At 39.1% G+C, this 20173-nt stretch overlaps 1 protein-coding gene and 1 long non-coding RNA gene across 3 annotated transcripts in view; one reads left to right on the forward strand and one right to left on the reverse strand.

The window, feature by feature from the left end:
- Positions 1 to 20173, forward strand: part of LOC103044371 (phosphatase and actin regulator 1) — a 139174-nt gene that overhangs the window by 105733 nt on the left and 13268 nt on the right. For both annotated transcript variants that reach the window (XM_049482062.1, XM_022678178.2), the window contains exons 6-9: positions 2242 to 2435; positions 3851 to 4007; positions 17403 to 17458; positions 19891 to 19952. In XM_049482062.1, coding sequence (XP_049338019.1) covers positions 2242 to 2435; positions 3851 to 4007; positions 17403 to 17458; positions 19891 to 19952 — 469 coding nt within the window. The remainder of the gene's footprint in view (positions 1 to 2241; positions 2436 to 3850; positions 4008 to 17402; positions 17459 to 19890; positions 19953 to 20173) is intronic.
- The window catches only part of LOC125803805 (uncharacterized), a 172366-nt gene that overhangs the window by 23236 nt on the left and 128957 nt on the right, over positions 1 to 20173 (reverse strand). The window lies entirely within an intron of this gene.

Here is a 20173-nt window from a genome sequence, read left to right on the forward strand (position 1 = left end):
CTTTGTGTCTCTGGGGCCTCGTATCTTTGGCCTTACATCTGGGAGCCTCAAAATGTTTGGCCCTCTTATGTTTGGAGCTGAAATCGCTGGGTTTCGTATCTTTGGGCCCTCTGTTTTATTTTTTTGGCTTTTTTGGTAGTGTTCAACCTTGGGTATCTTTGGGGCCTCATATCTTTGGGGACTTGTATCTTTGGGGCCTTATGCTTTTAGGCCCACATATCATTTGCCTTTTTTCTTAGAGTCCTCATATTATTGGGCCTAAATCCCTGGGCCTTTGTGTATTTGGTCCACATATCTTTGGGGCCTTGTGTCTTTGAGACTTGTATTTTTGACCCACATATCTTTGGGCTTAAAATTTTTGGGACTTGCGTCTTTGGGCCATTATACTAATGGACCTTTTGTCTTTGGCGCCTTAGATCTGTGAGCCTCTTACCATTGGGCCCTTATATGTTTGGACATTAAATTGCTGGTCTTCATGTATATGGGGCCTCCAATATTTGGTCCATAAATCGCTGGGCTACATATCTTTGGGCCTTTGTGTCTTTTTGCCTTGTAGTGTTGAACCCTGTGTATCTTTTGGCCTCATGTCTTTGGGGCCTCATATCTTTGGGCCCTCACATTTTTGGACCTCAGTCTATTGTAACAGTATGTTCTGGTTCTGAGATGTTTATATTAAACACTGTTCTGTAATAAAAGCAGACTGCAGTTAGGATTAACTGAATATTAAGATTATTACAGTAATGATCAAACAGCTTACATAAGCACACAGGAATGACGTGTGTGTGTGTGGGGGGGGGGGGTGTTTGGTCGTGGGTGTGTGTGGGTGGTGACAGTAGTAAACACGAGCTAAACTGCTTGTGTAATTATGCTCTGGATTAGGTCAGACTCTGCATTGTTTCATTTTTCTGATGGAAGGTCACATAACAAATCAAGGGTATTAAAAAGAGTTGATCCAGCTTTTGTTGGAGTAACTGTCTCTACTGTCTGTGGAAGGCTTTCTATTTGATTTTTTGGAGCATTGTTACAAAAATGAAACTCTCCAGCTCATCCTATTGAAATTCTATAGATTATATTAGATGAAGCACAGTTTATGCCGTAGACAGTGTGTTGATTCAATGCAAACGTATAAATTAGTATTAATAGTCCTAGAATTATGCATGCTGCCAATAGGTTCATGTTCATCTGCTCCAGAAAGTCTTATTCTTTTGGCAGTTCAGTTGGTAAAGTTGAGTGAGTTAATCCAGAAAAAGCAGGATAAACTCTGTTTAATACCCTTGATTTCAGTAGAAACAAGGAGTAAGCATTTTTCCCAATACTTTTGTCCATATAATTTATATTAGATTTATATTAGATTATACAAGAATTATTAAAATATTACACTCTTTCTAAATAACTGTCTAATCATAATCATAATCATCAATCAGTCTATTTCAACAGAACCCCCCTAAAATTTTATATTATATTACATTTTTTGGTAACAAAAACTTTACATAAAAGTTTTATTTATTTATTATTTTCAAATAACAGTACTTTACATCAGTAATAAACATTATTAAATGTTAAGTAAGTAATGTCTCAACGAATGATTAGGTGATACTAGTTAACACTAACATTAATCATTACTAAATTTAAACGCTTAAGAATGTTGATAATAGTGATTAATTGGTGGCTCCTGAGTGGTCCAGCAGTCTAAAGCACTTTCACTATTATCAGGAGATTGGCGGTTTTGAATCCTGTTCATATAGCTTGCCATCAGTTACCGGAGCCCTGAGAGAGCAAAATTAGCCTTGCTTTCTCTGGGTGGGTGCAGTAGGTGGCTCTCTTTCCCCTTATCACTTCTAGGGTGATGTGGATCAGCACAAGGCTGCGTCTGTGAGCTGATGTATCAGAACAGAGTCACTGCGCTTTCCTCCAAGTGTTAGCACTGTGATGCTACTCAGCAATGCTGCATCAGCAGCTGTTTAAAAAGAGGCGGGGTCTGACTTCACATGTATCGGAGGAGGCATGTGCTAGTCTTCACCCTCCTGGTGTTGGGGCATCACTAGTGATGGAGGGTGTCCTGGATAATTGGCTGTGTAAATTGGGGGTGAAAATTGGATAATTGAGATAGTAAAAACATTTGTAATTATTAATAATGTCTTCTACTAAAAACTACTTTTAATTAATATCTAAATGAATGAGACATTCTGTCATAAAGACTCTTCATTAATGTACCCTTAACCTCATTTCTTTTCTGTGCAGTTCTGCACTGCATTCTCAGTGTGGTCTGCTGGATGTCCGGCCTGTGCCCACGGTGGTGATCGACTGTGAGGACGACAAAGAAAACATGCCAGACGAGTCCGACTACGAGGACCTGCCCAGCATGTACAAGGACGAACTGGAAGAGGAGGACGAGGATGAAGACGATGAAGAGGACGACGACTCACTTTTTACAAGTTAGTCCATATCTAATATTACTAATATAAACTATTTTGCATTAGAAAATTAGAAAATTACTTTACTTTAAGTATGTATGTATTTGAATAGCTAAAATATCATGTTATATACAGCCTGCTTGCTTAATTGTAATGGGTAAGGTGTTAAAAAGTTATCCAATGATGGGGAATGATTTCCTCAGATGTGGATTAAGCCTAGTCCTAGACTAGATTTTAGCTCTTCATTGGAAAATCTTCCTTTAAAATAACGTGCACTCTAAAACTAGGCTTAATTCCTGTCCAGGAAACAGCCCTATGTATCAAAGCCATTATGTGGGGGCTCCCAAGTGGTGCAACTGTCATTAGGGGTGGGTATCACCACTGATTTTCCGATTCGATTCAATTTCGGTTAAAGGAGAAATCAGTTAGAATAAAAGAAGTTTGAAAGAAATGATATGAAATGTTCTATTATTAAAATATTAGTCTTAATTAACAGCACTTCATGAAGAACACGATCATAATTTTTTTAAACACGCCCCTAAGTATCATATTATTGGATTAGTAATATCAATCATAGTGCTACAGTATTAAGAGGTTTGTGACTAGCAAGTGCATTGTCCAGTATTAAGAAGTCAGACATTGCATCCTTTTAAAATAGCAATAAAACCACATCATTGGACAGTCCAACACGCTTGGAGGAGAACACTAACTAAGTAATGTCTACTATAGAACCTGTGATCTCCTAATGTGTGACCAACAATTAGACAGTTGCGCCACTTGGGAGCCCCTTAGATGAGGGCTTTGATATGTAGGGAGAGTTAAACTTAGTTTTGAATTACACATTATATTGAATGAAGACAAACATCCATGTTCTGGAAACTGCCCCCAAGTATCAAAGCCCAAGGGTCAAAGGCAACATAAAACAGATTTTGTATAAAAAAAAATAAATAAAAAAAAAAAGTCATTTTGAAGCATTTTTATTGATAAATTCATATTGAAATGTGGAAACAATGTACACAAACTATTACTTACTTTGTCACAAAGTGAAATATTGGTAAAAATAGAGATATAAGGCTTTTGGGTCTTAAAAATCGATAAATAACATCTCCATTTTCACTTATTTCAGCTTATATTTTATATTATCATGTTTTTTTTTCGTAGGTTGTTGTACCTGAAATCGTGTTTCCATCAGACTGATAAAATATTTTTTTTCTTTATATTGTACCACTTCTATTCCTTTAGAGGTGGATGAGCATTTTCCTCAGGTCAATACGTCCACCCGTCCCTCAGCTTCAGGAACAGAGTGTGCAGGACAGGAGATTGCTGATGATTGTATTAGGGCAGTTTTAAAGTTCACAGTGAAGCACATGCTCTTGAGAAAAGGTCTTTATTTCTGAATTACCTCTGATTTACCCTCTGTGTTCGTATGATTGCAGGTTCTTTAGCACGCAAGGTGCTGAGGAAAGACTCTCTGGCTATAAAACTGAGCAACCGGCCGTCTAAACGAGAGCTGGAGGAGAAGAACATCCTGCCCATGCAGACGGACGAGGAGAGACACGAGTCCAGACAACAGATCGGCACCAAACTCACACGGTGAGCACCAGTACACTTACACCTGTACACATACTTATACAGTACGGTGCAAAGTAGACTCAAAGTTATCTAGTTGAGTTTTTGGGATGATAAGTGTTTGCGAGATCGCTGGTTCGAATCCCCGTAAAGCAGCTTGCCATCAGGCTGCGTCTGTGAGCTGATGTATCAGAACCGAGTCACTGCGCTTTCTCCGGGCGTTAGCGCTGTGATGCTACTCAGCAATGCTGCGTCAGCAGTAATTGGAAAAGAGGCAGAGTCTGTCTTCACATGTGTCGGAGGAGGCATGTGCTAGTCTTCACCCTCCTGAGAAGACTGAGAAGAGAGGAAAGAGAGCCATTTACTGTACCCACCCAGAGAGAGCTAGGAAAATTGTGCTCTCTCAGGGCTCTGGGAGCTGATAGCAAGCTGCATGACCAGGATTCGCACCTAGTACATACTTCTCGTCTCTCAGGACGAGGAGGTGGAACTGGCCTATTGCTCGCGAATGGCTTAAAATACACTCCACTATTACCTGCAAACTCATACAACTCGTTCGAGTATCATGCCACACTGGTTAATACTCCATCAAAACTTACTGTCGTTGTCATCTACCGTCCTCCTGGACAAATGGGCGAGTTCACGCATGAACTTGACATGCTACTGTCTTCTATCCCCGAGCAAGATTGCCCCATGCTCAATGTGGAAATGTATCATGGTCATTCATTATTAAGGGAAAATTCTTATGTAAGGAAATCTCTCATTTTATGTTTTATCCGATTACTCGATTAATCGAGTGTATTTTTCAGTAGAGTACTCCATTACTAAAATAATCGATAGCTGCAGCCCTAGACTTGGTTGATCCAAGGTCAGGACAGGTTGGTCCTGATAACGGTCCCGATCACGTGCATGTGCACATCGGTGCCCACGCCAACATGGCAACCCAAGCCCTCAATGAATGAGACACGTGCGATTGGGACAAATCCCTAATCGGCTTCTAAAAACCCCTCTCAGCCGCGGGTGTCACTTCATGCCTCTGTCCATGAGCCTCTGACTCAGCGGGCGAACGTCCCAGAGAACAAACCACCCCGTCCTGAGCATCACCACGTCCCGTGCAGTCCTGCCTTATTAAAACCAGTATGGTGGAACTGAGCTGACCTAATTTCAGAGAAACCTCCTCCTACTGCCTACTGCTCTCTCTCTTTCTCTCTCTCTCTCTCTCTCTCTCTCTCTCTCTCTCTCTCACTTTTCCATTCTCTCTCTCTCTCTCTCACGTTCTGTGACTCATCATGGCAGCAGTGCGGCCTTGGCTGTTGGCAGCTAAACTAGATTAAAGCTGTTGGGTGCTGCGTTTTCCTCTTCAGAAGGATGGGGGGGGGGGGTGGGTTGGCTGCAGTCAGAACGCAGAGTGGAAACTGATGCTCGACGGCTGCTGCTCGCTAAACAAGATCACAGAACCCGAACCTTTTTTATAAATCATTTAACACATGTTGAAGTGATTTGAACATTTGGCTTCATAAACACTGCAGGGGATTGCTGGGTGTCTCTGCTAATCCAGTAAACAGACACTGCGTGAGCTTTACAAGCTCAGTCAAGCCTTATGAGTGCGCAACTCCATTCAAACACTGCGCATTAGATATTGACATTTTTATTTGAAAGTGAACATAGAGTAGAAACATACTCAACAGTGCAATTTTAATAAAAAAATAAATAAATGTACCTAGTAGTGTTATTCTAGTCACACGTCTACCTCCGCAATGCTGTTCTACTCCAAATATTTACCTCAACAGTGAACATTTTGTAAAAAATGTACTTAGTCATTAATTTACTCATTGCCATTCTAATCGTAACTTCTTTAGCAGTGCAACTTTAGTCGTACATTTACCTCAGCAATGCTGTTCTTGGTATACACTTTATCTCAGAAATGCTGTTCTAGTCATACAGTTACCTCAGCAATGCTATTCTAGTCATACATTTATCTCAACAATGCTGTTCTAGTCATAAATTTACTTCAGCATTGCTGTTCTAGTCATACATTTACCTCAGAAATACTGCTTTACTCCAACTGTTTACCTCAGAAATGCTGTTCTCGTCATACAGTTACCTCAGCAATGCTGTTCTCGTCATACAGTTACCTCAGCAATGCTGTTCTTGGTATACATTTATCTCAGCAATGCTGTTTTAGTCATACAGTTACCTCAGCAATGCTATTCTAGTTATACATTTACCTCAGCAATGCTGTTTTTGTCGTACATTTAGCTCAGCAATGCTGTTTTTGTCACACATTTACCTCAACAATGCTGTTCTACTCCAAATATTTACCTCAACAGTGAAAATTTAGTCAAAAATGTACTTAGTCATCAATTTACTCATTTGCCATTCTAATCGTAACTTCTTTACCAGTGCAACTTTAGTCATACATTTACCTCAGCAATGCTGTTCTTGGTATACATGTGCATGAGCAATGCTGTTCTAGTCTTACTCTTAACTCAGCAATGCTATTCTCTTCATACAGTTACCAGAGCAGTGCAATTTTATTAGTTAACTTACCTAAACCATGTTACTATTAACTACATATAAATTTATTCAAGCACTGCAATTGTATGTATAAATTTAAGTCAGTAACATTATTCTACTCATTAATTTACCTCAGCAGTGTTATTCCAATAGTTAATGGACATCAGCAGTTTTAATCTAAGCATACATTTACCTATGTCTCAGTGGAATTTTAGTCATACATTTACAACCGCAGTGCTATTCTAATCATAAATTTAGCTCAAAAGTGCTTTTCTAGTCGTAAATTTACCTCAGCATTGCAATTTCATTCGTTTATTTATTTCAGCAGTGAAAATTAGTCATACATTTACCTCAGCATTGAAATTTTATTCCTTAATTTACCTTAGCATTTGAAATGAGTCATACATTTACCACTGTAGTGCTATTCTAATTATAAATGTACTCCCGCAGTGCTATTCTAATCATAAATGGACATTTACGATTAAGTCAGTAATGTTATACTATTACCGTATTTTTCGGGCTATAAGGCGCACTTAAAATACTTATTTTTTCCCAAAAATCGTCATTGCGCCTTATAATGCAGTGCGCCTTGTGTATGGATTTTGCTTGTGTTTACTGACCTCGATTTTTATGTGGTACACGGCTCTCTGTTGTGCAGAATTCCTCACCCACGCCAGAAAAAGATCCCCCTCTTGGGCTAGCGCGCGGTTACCTTTGACTGCCGTACTGCCTCTCGGCTGTGGCTCAGGGTAGCTAGTTTCCACTGTAGCTCCGTGGCCAGAACAAGGTGCCGGTAAACTTTCCTTTCCACCCGTTCTGGGGTAATAGCACAAACTGTTTCTTTTTAGCGCCCACTTCTAAGTAAAGTTAACCTCTTAACACGCGCTGGCCCACCGGCGGGCCAGAAATATTTAATATTTCATAACTGGCTGTGTTTCTGAATAGTTATGAACAGTTACAGGTTCAATATAGACATCCAATATACCATTTTAAAGCTTAGAATCTCTGCTTTTGAGCTATTTAGCCTATTTAGCGGAATATCCTTTCAGAAAATAAACATTTAGGGCGAAATATGCCTTGGTTATGATTTTAATAATTCATAACTCTCATATTTGCGTTTATCGTTCGTCCATATTTCATCGAATGCGGTCATGTCATACACCATTCGAACCGTCTGGCTCTCCGGATTCCAGAACTGTGCTTTTACTGTAGGATGTATGTTTCATGAATTAGAGCTGCGTCAGAGCGCATGTTTCCAGTAATAAAAGGCTCTCCTTTTGTCCTGGGGTAACCTCCGGTCACTGCCGCCACCCCCCCGAACACACACCCGCGCTCAGCCACAGGTCCTACCTTCAAAACGCGTCCAGACTAAAGAGAATCCATCAATCCAGTCTCCTGTAATCCACAGTTATATCCAAACAGCGCTGGAAATCACTTCATCCAGAAATGAAACTTATCCAATCTTTATCTCTGTTTTAAAACCGTTTTATTCACCGAATTCGGCACAACACGCTATTATAGTCAGAAGCCTCGCGGAGTAATGCGGTACTTGCTGTGCTTCAACATAATATTATGGTCTGTCGGAGCGTTGCGGCTACCGTTGTCAGGAGCGTTGCGGATATTGTGAAGGATTTATTGCTCAGAGTTATTGTTACTGATATAAATAAAGTTTCATTTAGTGCGCCTTATAATCCAGTGCGCCTTGTGTATGGACTAACACTAAAAATAGACCGTTCACTCATCGTGCGCCTTATAATACGGTGCGCCTTATAGTCCGAAAAATACGGTAATTAATTTACCTCAGCAGTGCTATTCTAATTGTAAATAGACATAAGCAGTTTTAATCTAATCATATATTTACCTCATCAGTGGAATTTTAGTCATACATTTACCACAGCAGTGCTTTTTAAATTATAAATTTACCTTAAATTTACCTTAAAAGGGCTTTTCTAGTCATATATTTACCTCAGCATTGCAATTTCATTCATTAATTTACCTCAGCATTTGAAATTAGTCATACATTTACCACTGTAGCGCTATTCTAATTATAAATGTACCCCAGCAATGCTATTCTATTATAAGTCAGTAATGTTATACTATTAATTAATATACCTCAGCAGTGCTGGTCTAATTGTAAATAGACGTCAGCAGTTTTAATCTAATCATATATTTACCTCATCAGTGGAATTTTAGTCATACATTTACCACAGCAGTGCTTTTCTAATTATAAATTTACCTCAGCAGTGCAATTTCATTCATTAATTTACCTCAGCAGTGGAAATTAATCATACCTTCACCTCGACAGTGCTAATCTAATAAATTGATAAACTCTTGTTTGTTCTTGAAAGTTTTAAATACTGTGACGGGAAATTGCTCCCATTTCCCGGGATGACTCAATTACAGTTGGGAAGAGAATACGACAGAATTGACGGGACTATTGTGGCCATTGTTTCTCTGAACATGTAAGCGATTTCATAAGCTTGCTATGATGCCACAAATAGGATTTATGAAAGTCTTAATGAAAGCCTGCAGCACGGTGTGATGACTCCCCTGAGCTCCTGCGCAGTTTAACCGCAGACGGCTCGGAGAGGCTCGGGATTTAAAGTGATGGGATTGATGGCGGTTCTGCTCGACACAAAGCGACGTCTCGGAGCAAACGCACGCTTTCATTCGGGCCTGATGATAAAAGGCAGCGAGGAGAGAGGAAGGGAGCAGAGGGATTATTGGAACACTGTCCTGGAGCGGCTGGCACCCGTCCTCATCCTCAGAGGCAGCTGTCACTGTCCCAGAGCGCTCTGCCAACACAACCCAACACACACACACACACACACACACACTGCCATTAGAGACACTGCTGCTGAATTCTCACCGACGCCAGTGAGCGCCATGTGTCCCAGTGATGATAACTGTGCCTGCTCCAACACCTCAGCTTACCGTACCCTACTGTAGTGAGGGGAACAGTTCTGAGTAGCTTAAGCTCTTTTGAAGTGTCAGCCTCCTTCACTAGCATCTGAAACTAAACAAAAAGTAAAAGACTGCTGTAAGATTTTGTGGGAAAACAAAACTGCACTGACTTTAGACTTGATAATAAAACACAGTGGATCAACACCAGCAGATGACATGTCTCTCCAAACCATCACTGATCATCAGTGAATTTTACATTTCATTTGTAAATCAAGGGAGCAGAGTCTGGAGGAAGAGTGGAGAGACACACAGTCCAAACTGCTCGAGGTCTAGTGTGAAGTTTCCACCAATCAGTGATGGTTTGGAGAGACATGTCATCTGCTGGTGTTGATCCACTGTGTTTTATTATCAAGTCTAAAGTCAGTGCAGTTTTGTTTTCCCACAAAATCTTACAGCACTTCATGCTTCTTCCCTCTGCTACTGACAACTTTTATGGAGATGCAGATTTCATTTTCCAGCAGGACTTGGCACACTGCCCACAGTACTGCCAAAAGTACCAATTGGTCTAATATAATATTCTAATTCTAATTCTTATTCTAAGAAACTGATACAAGATCCTCTACAATACTGAAATAAAGTAACTTTTCGATGATATTCTAATTTTTTGAGATACACTAATATATATATGCTTTAAAACAGCTATGACTGACCCTTTAACAATGGATATAGATTCCTAATGACCACCTAAAGAAACCGTCCAAAAACATCAGTGACGTTTTCCATCAGACGCTCATCAATAGCACTCACACAAGAGTTTCTGACTGAAAGAGAGGGACAGAATGTGATGTAGCTTCAGTTCTAAAGCAGACAGCCATGAATGATTGCGGCGTCTGTGACGTCAGACGTCTTTTGTGCTCGTTGAGGACATTTTGACCTCACTTTTAACCTGGAACAAATAAGCAAACAGCTGTCACTTTGGGTCCTTCTCGCTTACGCAACCCAATTACAGCATGGTGTTGTGCACAGAGGTCTGTTGTGTAACAGTGTCTTCCAGTGCAGATGTGTTTGTGTGTGTTGCCCTCCCAGCACTGGTCCATCAGCAGAATGGATGATTTGATTCACTCTGATGCACAAAATAATGCTAACAGTGGAGTAAGAGCTCCTCTGTGTGTTACGTGTGTTCTGTGTTTCTGATGACATCAACTATTTATTCATTTTATTCAGACGCTGACTAGTTCTGACTTCATGCAAGCAAAACCCACACTCTAGTAGCAGTTTATAGGTTGAATACAATGTTGTGTACAATTTCTATGTACATTAAAACAGTAAATGGAAATGTAAGTCCTCCAGACTATGAAGGAACACATAAGGAATCATGTAGTAACTTAAAAGTGTTAATAAAAACAAAAAATACTCTGTGAAGAAGCTTTTAGGTGCTCTTAACTTGCAGTTTCTGATGAACTCTGATGATCCTTTTCTGTAGCGGTCCTGATGAGAGCCAGTTCTATCATATTGTTTTTGAAATGATTGTTAAAACTGCACTTGAGGATACTTTTTTTAAAGTGCTTGAAATTCTTCTTTTTGGACCTTCCTTTTTTCTTAACTTACTGTATTTGAGTAGTTCTTGCTTCCTGTAATATGTAACATAATACTACTAGATAAATATTCACTATTCACTGTATACCTGTAACTCTACCTCTTCACTACTTTACTTTAACTGATGCTCTCAAACACTTTATTAAGAGACAATGAATTCAAGTAATTAACTCTTGACAGGTTCAGCACAGCTGTTAACTGAAAGCCTGAATTCCAGGTGACTCTACCTCATAAAGCTGACTGAGAAAATCCAGCACAGATGTGCAAAACTATCTCTATATAAGCAAGAGGTGCTACTTTGAATCTAAAAGAATCTAAAATTTAAAACATATTCTGCTTTTCTTCAAAGTTTGGATGACTTTAGTATTAATCTACAATGTAGATCATTTAAAATAATGAAAAAACACTGAATTTAAGGTCTGTCCAAACCAGGCTTTTTACTGTGTATATATAATCAATTCACACCTGGACTTATTTTTACGACATGACTGTAGGTAAATGGGAATCTTTGTTTATGTGGGAGTTTACAACAGGTGCATTTAGAGGGATCTATCTATCTATCTATCTATCTATCCATCTATCCATCTATCCATCTATCCATCTATCCATCTATCCATCTATCCATCTATCCATCTATCCATCTCTCTATCTCTCTATCTCTCTATCTCTCTATCTCTCTATCTCTATATCTATCTATCTCTATCTCTAGCTCTATCTCTATCTATCTCTATCTATCTCTATCTATCTATCTAGTTTTAAAATGACGATATTACCACACACAGTGGATAGCAGCTTCATGGATGGATGGATGGATGGATCGATAGATAGATAGATGGATCGAAAGATAGATCGATAAATGGATTGATGGATCGATAGATAGATAGATGGATCGATAGATGGATCGATGGATGGAACGATGGATGGATAGCTGGATCGATAGATAGATCGATAGATGGATAGATGGAACGATGGATGGAACGATGGATGGAACGATGAATGGATAGCTGGATCGATAGATGGATCGATGGATGGATCGATGGATGGATAGATGGATCGATGGATGGATAGATGGATCGATAGATGGATTGATAGATGGATAGATGGATCGATAGATGGATAGATCGATAGATGGATAGATCGATAGATAGATGATCGATAGATCTATAGATGGATGGATCGATGGATCGATAGATAGATAGATAGATAGATGGATAGATAGATGGATAGATAGATAGATGGATCGATAGATGGATCGATAGATGGATCGATGGATAGATCGATGGATGGATCGATGGATAGATAGATGGATGGATCGATAGATGGATGGATAGATGGATCGATAGGTGGATAGATGGATCGATAGATGGATCGATAGATGGATCGATAGATGGATCGATAGATGGGTCGATGGATCGATGGATCGATAGATGGATAGATGGATCGATAGATGGATAGATGGATCGATAGATGGATAGATGGCTTGATGGATGGATCAATAGATAGATGGATGGATCAATAGATAGATGGATGGATCAATAGATAGATGGATGGATCAATAGATAGATGGATGGATCAATAGATAGATAGATGGATCAATAGATAGATGGATGGATGCATGGATGGATCGATAGATAGATGGATGGATCGATAGATAGATGGATCAATAGATAGATGGATGGATCGATAGATAGATGGATCAATAGATAGATGGATGGATCAATAGATAGATGGATGGATCAATAGATAGATGGATGGATCAATAGATAGATAGATGGATCAATAGATAGATGGATGGATGGATGGATGGATCGATAGATAGATGGATCAATAGATAGATGGATGGATCAATAGATAGATGGATGGATGGATGGATGGATCGATAGATAGATGGATCGATAGATAGATGGATCGATCAATCAATTGATAGATGAATAGATGGATAGGTTGGGGTTGATGCTGCAGTTGGTCTGCAGGTTTAGGTTCAGCAACAGTATGTGCTGAAAGAATGAGGTCAGCTGACTACCTGAATATACTGAATATAGACCAGGTTATTCCATCAATGGATTTTTCTTCCCTGATGAACACGGCCATATTATAAGATAACAATGTCAGGATTCATGGTGCTGGAATTGTGAAAGAGTTCAGGGTTCAGGGAGCATGAGATCATCATTTTCACACATGGATTGAGAGAGTTCACCACAGAGTCCAGATCTTAATCTCATTAAGAATCTTTGGGATGTGCTGGATGGAGAAGAGCTGCTTTGTGCAGTGGTTGGTCAGACTCTACCATCATCAATGCTGCTGCAAGATCTTGGTGAAAAATTAATGCAGCACTGGATTAAATTAATCTTGTGACATTGCAGACGATTATTGAAACAATCCGGCACAATGTTAAATGCGGTAGAACGCTAATCAGTAAAGTGAGGCAGTGCTAGATTTCTCCTCAGCTTTTAAAGAGCAGAGCTGAACGAGGCCGAGTGACAGAACGGCAGACAGCTGGCAGTGTGTTGGTGTGTGTGTGTGTGGTCCGCCAGCTCACTGCGGCTCTGGGTTTCTCGCACACACACCAACACACACACACACACACACCAACACACACACATATATAAATACATATTTATCTCACATTAAAAAGCATGCATCACAGTGCAATGTTAATGTCGCTTGTCTCTTCACATGGACAATTCTAGCTAGATTGTGCCGTTCATTATCACCATCATTATCACCCACTGCACTGTCCACTGTGGGTGGTAATATAAAAAGTCTTTTATTATGATGTATTTCCTGTTCACACGTTACACTGTGAATGGAGAAACGTTAAGTACCTGCTTTAAACAACTTTAGAAATGGATCGTCCCTTCATCCATCTTCACCCTCTATCAGAACTGTCTATCTGACCTGTTTCTCTGTCCTTTCCTCTGCACTGCTGTAACCTTGTAAATATCCCCATTGTGGGATTAATAAAGGATTATCTTATCTTATCTCCCATGGGTAATGTTGCCTTGCCATGAGCACGCTGCCAGTGTAATACGTCTGGAAGTGTTATTAAATCTTTTATTTCACTTTCTTAGGTATCATTATTTGCAGTGTATTGGTTGAGACCAGTAGCATCTGGATAAAATTTTTCATGTGAACGTACAGTGCCTTGCAAAAGTATTCGGCCCCCTTGAACTTTTCAACCTTTTGCCACATTTCAGGCTCCAAACATAAAGATATGAAATTGTAATTTCTTTTGTGAAGAATCAACAAGTGGAACACGCTCGTAAAGTGGAACGAGTTTTATTGAATGTTTTTAACTTTTTTTAGAAATAAAAAAATTGGAAAAGGTGGGGCGTGCAATATTATTTGCACTTTGTAGCGCCACCTTTTGCCACGATTACAGCTGCAAGTCACTTGGGGTTTGTCTCTATCAGTTTTGCACATCGAGAGACTGAAATTTTTGCCCATTCTTCCTTACAAAACAGCTCGAACAGCTCTCCCACCTCAGCTGCAGATCTCTGCAGTTCATCCAGAGTGATCATGGGCCTCTTGGCTGCATCTCTGATTAGCTGGGTCTTTGTAGATTTGCAGTGGTCTGATTGTCCTTCCATTTCAATACGATCGCTTGCACAGTGCTCCTTAAGATGTTTGTATCCAAATCCGGCTTTAAACTTCTCCACAACAGTATCTCGGAGCTGCCTGGTGAGTTCCTTGGTCTTCGTGATGCTCTCTGCATAGCTTTAAACAGAACTCTTCACAAAATTACAATTTCATATCTTTATGTTTGAAGCCTGAAATGTGGCAAAAGTTTGAAAAGTTCAAGGGGTATGAATACTTTTGCAAGGCGCTGTACAAGTGACATTTTAGTTTTTATTCATACAGCCACACTTACAAGATAGCACCTCACGACTTTATACAGGTGTGCCCATTCCCAAGCATGTTCCTAGGGTAACAGCCTAAACAGCTTAATCAGGATCAGTTTACATACTGCCGTCCCGTGACTTTTGGCATTTCAGTCGTGTCAGTGTATGAAATTAGTTATTTTTAAACTTATTTCTTTTTTAATTTGTTAAACGCTCAAATAAAACTCTTTTTTTCACTCAAAATGCAGAAGTAAACAAAAAAGCGAGAGGAAATAAAAATGGTAAGCCTGTTTATAGAGAGAGCTAATTTGAATAAACCTGACTGAAGCTAAGAACTGAATTCACAGCATTTTGGACAAAAATAGCTCAGATCCTGCTTCTTTCAGAGCACCAAACGTGCTTTACAGCACACGCGGGCGCACGTGAGCGCTATCGCAGACCCCCAGGTCCCTCAAGGACAAAAACGGACGTTTATCCGGAGCTGTAGCGAAAGCTGCTTCCACAGCACGGCTCCGCCTGTCGCTCAGACTGTCAATCAGACGCTGCTGCGTTAGATAAGGGTCGGGCGTCAGCCTCAGCGTCCGGCTGCAGAGAGAGCCCGAGGGGCAGAGCGTACCTGCACTGTGGGCCCAGGCTTTCTGTCCCAAACCTGAAACACCCTGTTTGCAGGTTTCAGACATCGAATAGTCTTTTGTTATGTAATTAATTTTATAAATCGCTGTTTTTGAACAGAGTGTTTCTTTTAGCAGGTTCATGTTCAGGCTGTATCTTAAAAAAAACTAAAATCATATAGAAATGAATGTATTTTGGATCAGAAGGGGAACCATGCAGGTTTATTGTATTTCCAAACTGTCACAAAAATACACTATCAACTTGCAATTGCATAATATATGAGCGTAACCTCAATAAATAAAATAAAATAAACTGCTATCAGAATATCACAAACAGAGTGAATAAGGATATACAGGGGTTGGACAATGAAACTGAAACACCTGTAGTCATTTTAGTGTGGGATTTTAGGTTTCATGGCTAAATTGGAGCAGCCTGGTGCCCAATCTTTAATCATTAATTGCACATTGCACCAGTAAGAGCAGAGTGTGAAGGTTCAGTTAGCAGGGTAAGAGCACAGTTCTGCTCAAAATATTGCAATGCACACAACATTTATGAGTTCATACATACCAGAGTTCAAAAGAGGACAAATTGTTGGTGCACGTCTTGCTGGAGCATCTGTGACCAAGACAGCAAGTCTTTGTGATGCATCAAGAGCCACGGTATCCAGGGTAATGTCAGCACACCACCAAGAAGGACCAACCACATCCAACAGGATTAACTGTGGACGCTGTAAGAGGAAGCTGTCTGAAAGGGATGTTCGGGGGATAACCCGGATTGTATCCAAAAACATAAAACCACGGCTGATCAAATCACGCAGAATTCAATGTGCACCTCAACTCTCCTGTTTCCACCAGAACTGTAGAGCTGTCCGTCACCACAATAAATGAATGTGCTCTAAAACCAGGTGTTTTCGTTTCATTGTCCAACACCTGTAATATTCCCTCTTATTTACAGTGTATGTACAGACCTGAACCCACTGGAAACACAAATAGAAATTAAAACAAACTTAGGTTTATGAATGTGTTTAAATTGGTACATACCTGGGCCATAATGCAAATAAAAGACATCATGATTGACAATTAAATTAATTAATTAAGTTCTCTACAGTTAATTAATATATATATATATATATATTTTTTTTTTATCAATTTTTGCTAAGAAAGTATTTTAAGTGTTTATGCAATTCAAATTATTTTAGCTGAGATCCAAATGCATGAATATCTTTATTTTAGAAGTATGCCATATTAGCAGGTTATAATGCAGAATTATAACCTGGATACATTAACAGTCCCTTCAACTTTAAAACTACTTCTACATTTTAATTATATTGACCATAGAATTAATAAATGAATTTAAAGACAAACGGGCAACAGTTTCTCAATTTGTCCACAAGTGGACTTGACAAAGCAGAGATGTTTTTTCACCTATATCACAATATAATAACTGGAATTGTAGTTCTGGATTAAAGGGCTCAAAGAAATTTTATTCATTCATTTATTTTAATGCATTATTTGTTCTGTGATTAAGAAAAAAAAAAAAAAACACGCTACATTGCTACATAAAAAATGCTAAAATGTTTTTTTTTATTTTTGCTAACATTTCATAACATGCAGCTGTTAAGACTTATTACTAATTACTGATGAATTAATTACTGATTTTTAACAGTACATTAGGAACACCAATACTGTGACTCGTCACTATAAGGATAAAATAGTATTAATGTTTTTTCACTGTTGATTGTCTCTGGTTTGTGACAGATTGTAAGAGCTCTTGCTGCTGTCGGTCTGTTTTAGCTTGTTTAACTCAAGTTCTCTTAGTTTGCCAAGAAATGTTTGTTGGCCGCCGTTTTCCTTTATTTTCTCCTTTTTCCCAGAGAAACACAGTAAACAGTGTAAAATCTGTACAATACTGAACAAACGTGGCGGGTGTGTGTTGTGTTTGTGTGCAGGCGGCTGAGCCAGAGACCCACCGCCGAGGAGCTGGAACAGAGGAACATCCTGAAACGTGAGTGAACACACTGAATCTGCTGTAGTGGAAAAAAAAAATCCTGCTGGAAAATGAAATCCGCATCTCCATAAAAGTTGTCAGCCAACACCAGCAGATGACCTGTCTCTCCAAACCATCACTGATTGGTGGAAACTTCACACTAGACCTCGAGCAGTTTGGACTGTGTGTCTCTCCACTCTTCCTCCAGACTCTGCTCCCTTGATTTACAAATGAAATGTAAAATTTACTGATGATCAGTGATGGTTTGGAGAGACGTGTCATCTGCTGGTGTTGATCCACTGTGTTTTATTATCAAGTCTAAACTCAGTGCAGTTTTGTTTTCCCACTAAATCTTACAGCACTTCATGCTTCCCTCTGCTAAAAAACGTGTATGGAGATGAGGATTTCATTTTCCAGCAGGATTTGGCGCACTGCCCACACTGCCTAAAGTATTAGTTGGTCTTATATAACCTCCTGAGACCCTGACTTTAGGATCTAACAAGCAAAAAAAGGATGTATTCAATTATTCAAAAATTTAATAACTATTTTCGACTCAATAAGCCAAAAAAACCAACTTTTATCTTTCGACAGTGAGCAAATAAACATCAGGAGAATAGTTTTAAACATAAAATTGGGTAAGAGTTTTGTATCTGGCCCATGTTTTTGTCTGAACTGGCTGTAAAAACCTTTGAATGGGATTCCCACCCTCTTGTTGAGTTGAGTTGAGTGTTGAATGTTGTCATGTGACCACTAGATGATACAGCAGTGTGTCCATATGAGGCCAAAGTGTTAAAGTTTTGCTAAATTATTATTAAGTATAATGGTGCAGAGAGGCAAAAATGTGATGTCCTCATATGAGGCACGGGGTCTCAAGAGGATAATAGTATAATTTTCTGAGACACTGGTTTTTGGGTTTTCATTGGCTGTAAACCATAATCGTCAGCAATAAAAGAAATAAACGCGTAAAATAGATCACTCTGTGTTTAATACATCTATATAATATATGAGTTTAACATTTTAAACTTTTTAAATTTTAAAATATAGTAATTTTCAATTTTATTTTATTTTTTTGAGATGCACTATTTTATATTGCAGTTATTTCTGGGACAAAATAAATGATCCATATAAAATTAGTTATTGGGACTAGCTTACAAACAACATTCAAAAATAGGACACACTTTAATGGAACGAGAAAAGAATCACATTTGCTAAATATGCCGCTATCCTTATGTTTTAAATAAAGATTTGATAAGGATTTGATGTAATATTTGAATATTTGAGAACGTTTAGTTAATAGTGTCTCTGAGCTGCAGTGGAATGACGGTTGGACTGTAGGTTCTTCTATATTACATAAGTGGTCCAGATTCTTTGCTCAGAAAAATAAATATAAAACAGCTTCAAACGCAGGAGAAACTTCAGCCCAGTGGAATAGCCGCCTCTCTTTGATAGTATGTACGTTTTCAGAGCCAAAAGGCCCTATCTGTTACTGATGTGCTGCAGACAGCCTGCTGTGTTTTTGGGCCTGCAGCTTTCTTGGAGCAAGTGGAGCTTTTTCTCCTGATAACACAGTGCAGAGGGATCCAGCGCTCAGAACGCTCCAGGGACGTGTCTGCTCTTCTTCCTTCAGTCACAGCCGCCTCAGATCTGCTCATCCGGCCCACATTCAGCTCACTTCTGCTAACGGGAACTGTCCGTTCTAACAGGGCGGCGTAAATCAGCGATTAGGGGAAAAGTGAAGGGAACGAGAGGACGATGCTCTCTTAGAATAATCGTACAGTTTTACAATTCGTACACTTCTATAAAGGCGTTTTAGGGCCACTCTTTAAGAAAACTTTGAGAAAAAAGTCATAATATTACGAGAAATAAAGTTGTAATAATATTAAAAGAATATAATGAGATTTAAGTTGTAATATTATGAGAATAAAGATGTAATATTATGAGATTATACAGCTCTGAGAAAACAAAAAAGAGAACACTTAAAAATGATGAGATTCTTTGATTTTACCAAATTGAAAACCTCTGGAATATAATCAAGAGGAAGATGGATGATCACAAGGCATAAAGTTATCCAAAAGCAGTGTGTAAGACTGGTGGAGGAGAACATGATGCCAAGATGCTGTATATGAAAACTGTGATTAAAAACCAGGGTTATTCCACCAAATATTGATTTCTGAACTCTTAAAACTTTATGAATATGAAATTCATATGTTTTCTTTGCATTATTTGAGGTCTGAAATCTCTGCATCTTTTTAGTTATTTCAGCCATTTCTCATTTTCTGCAAATAAATGCTCTAAATGACAGTATTTTTATTTGGAATTTGGGAGAAATGTTATCTGTAGTTTATAGAATAAAACAACAATGTCCTTTTAACTCAAACATATACCTATAAATAGCAAAATCAGAGAAACTGAAATGGTCTCTAAACTTTTTCTTTTATTATTTTCTGCAGCTCGAAATGAACAGGAGGAGCTGGAGGAGAAGAGAGAAATCAAACGGAGATTATCCCGCAAGGTAAGGAGCACCACACTCACCCAGAGCAGCCTAGCATCCATAGTCGCCACACCTTAGCAACCACCTAGCCACACCTTAGCAACACTTTAGCACCACTTAAAGCAACATAGCAACCAATTAGCACTGCAATCACACTTGTAGTTTCTGCACTATTAGCATTAGCTGCTAACCCTGCTAAGTGTAGCTTTTTCGCAGATCAGAGGTAAGTATTATTGGCCTGT

The sequence above is a fragment of the Astyanax mexicanus genome, chromosome 8 (assembly GCF_023375975.1).
Source record: "Astyanax mexicanus isolate ESR-SI-001 chromosome 8, AstMex3_surface, whole genome shotgun sequence".
NCBI lineage: Eukaryota > Metazoa > Chordata > Actinopteri > Characiformes > Acestrorhamphidae > Astyanax > Astyanax mexicanus.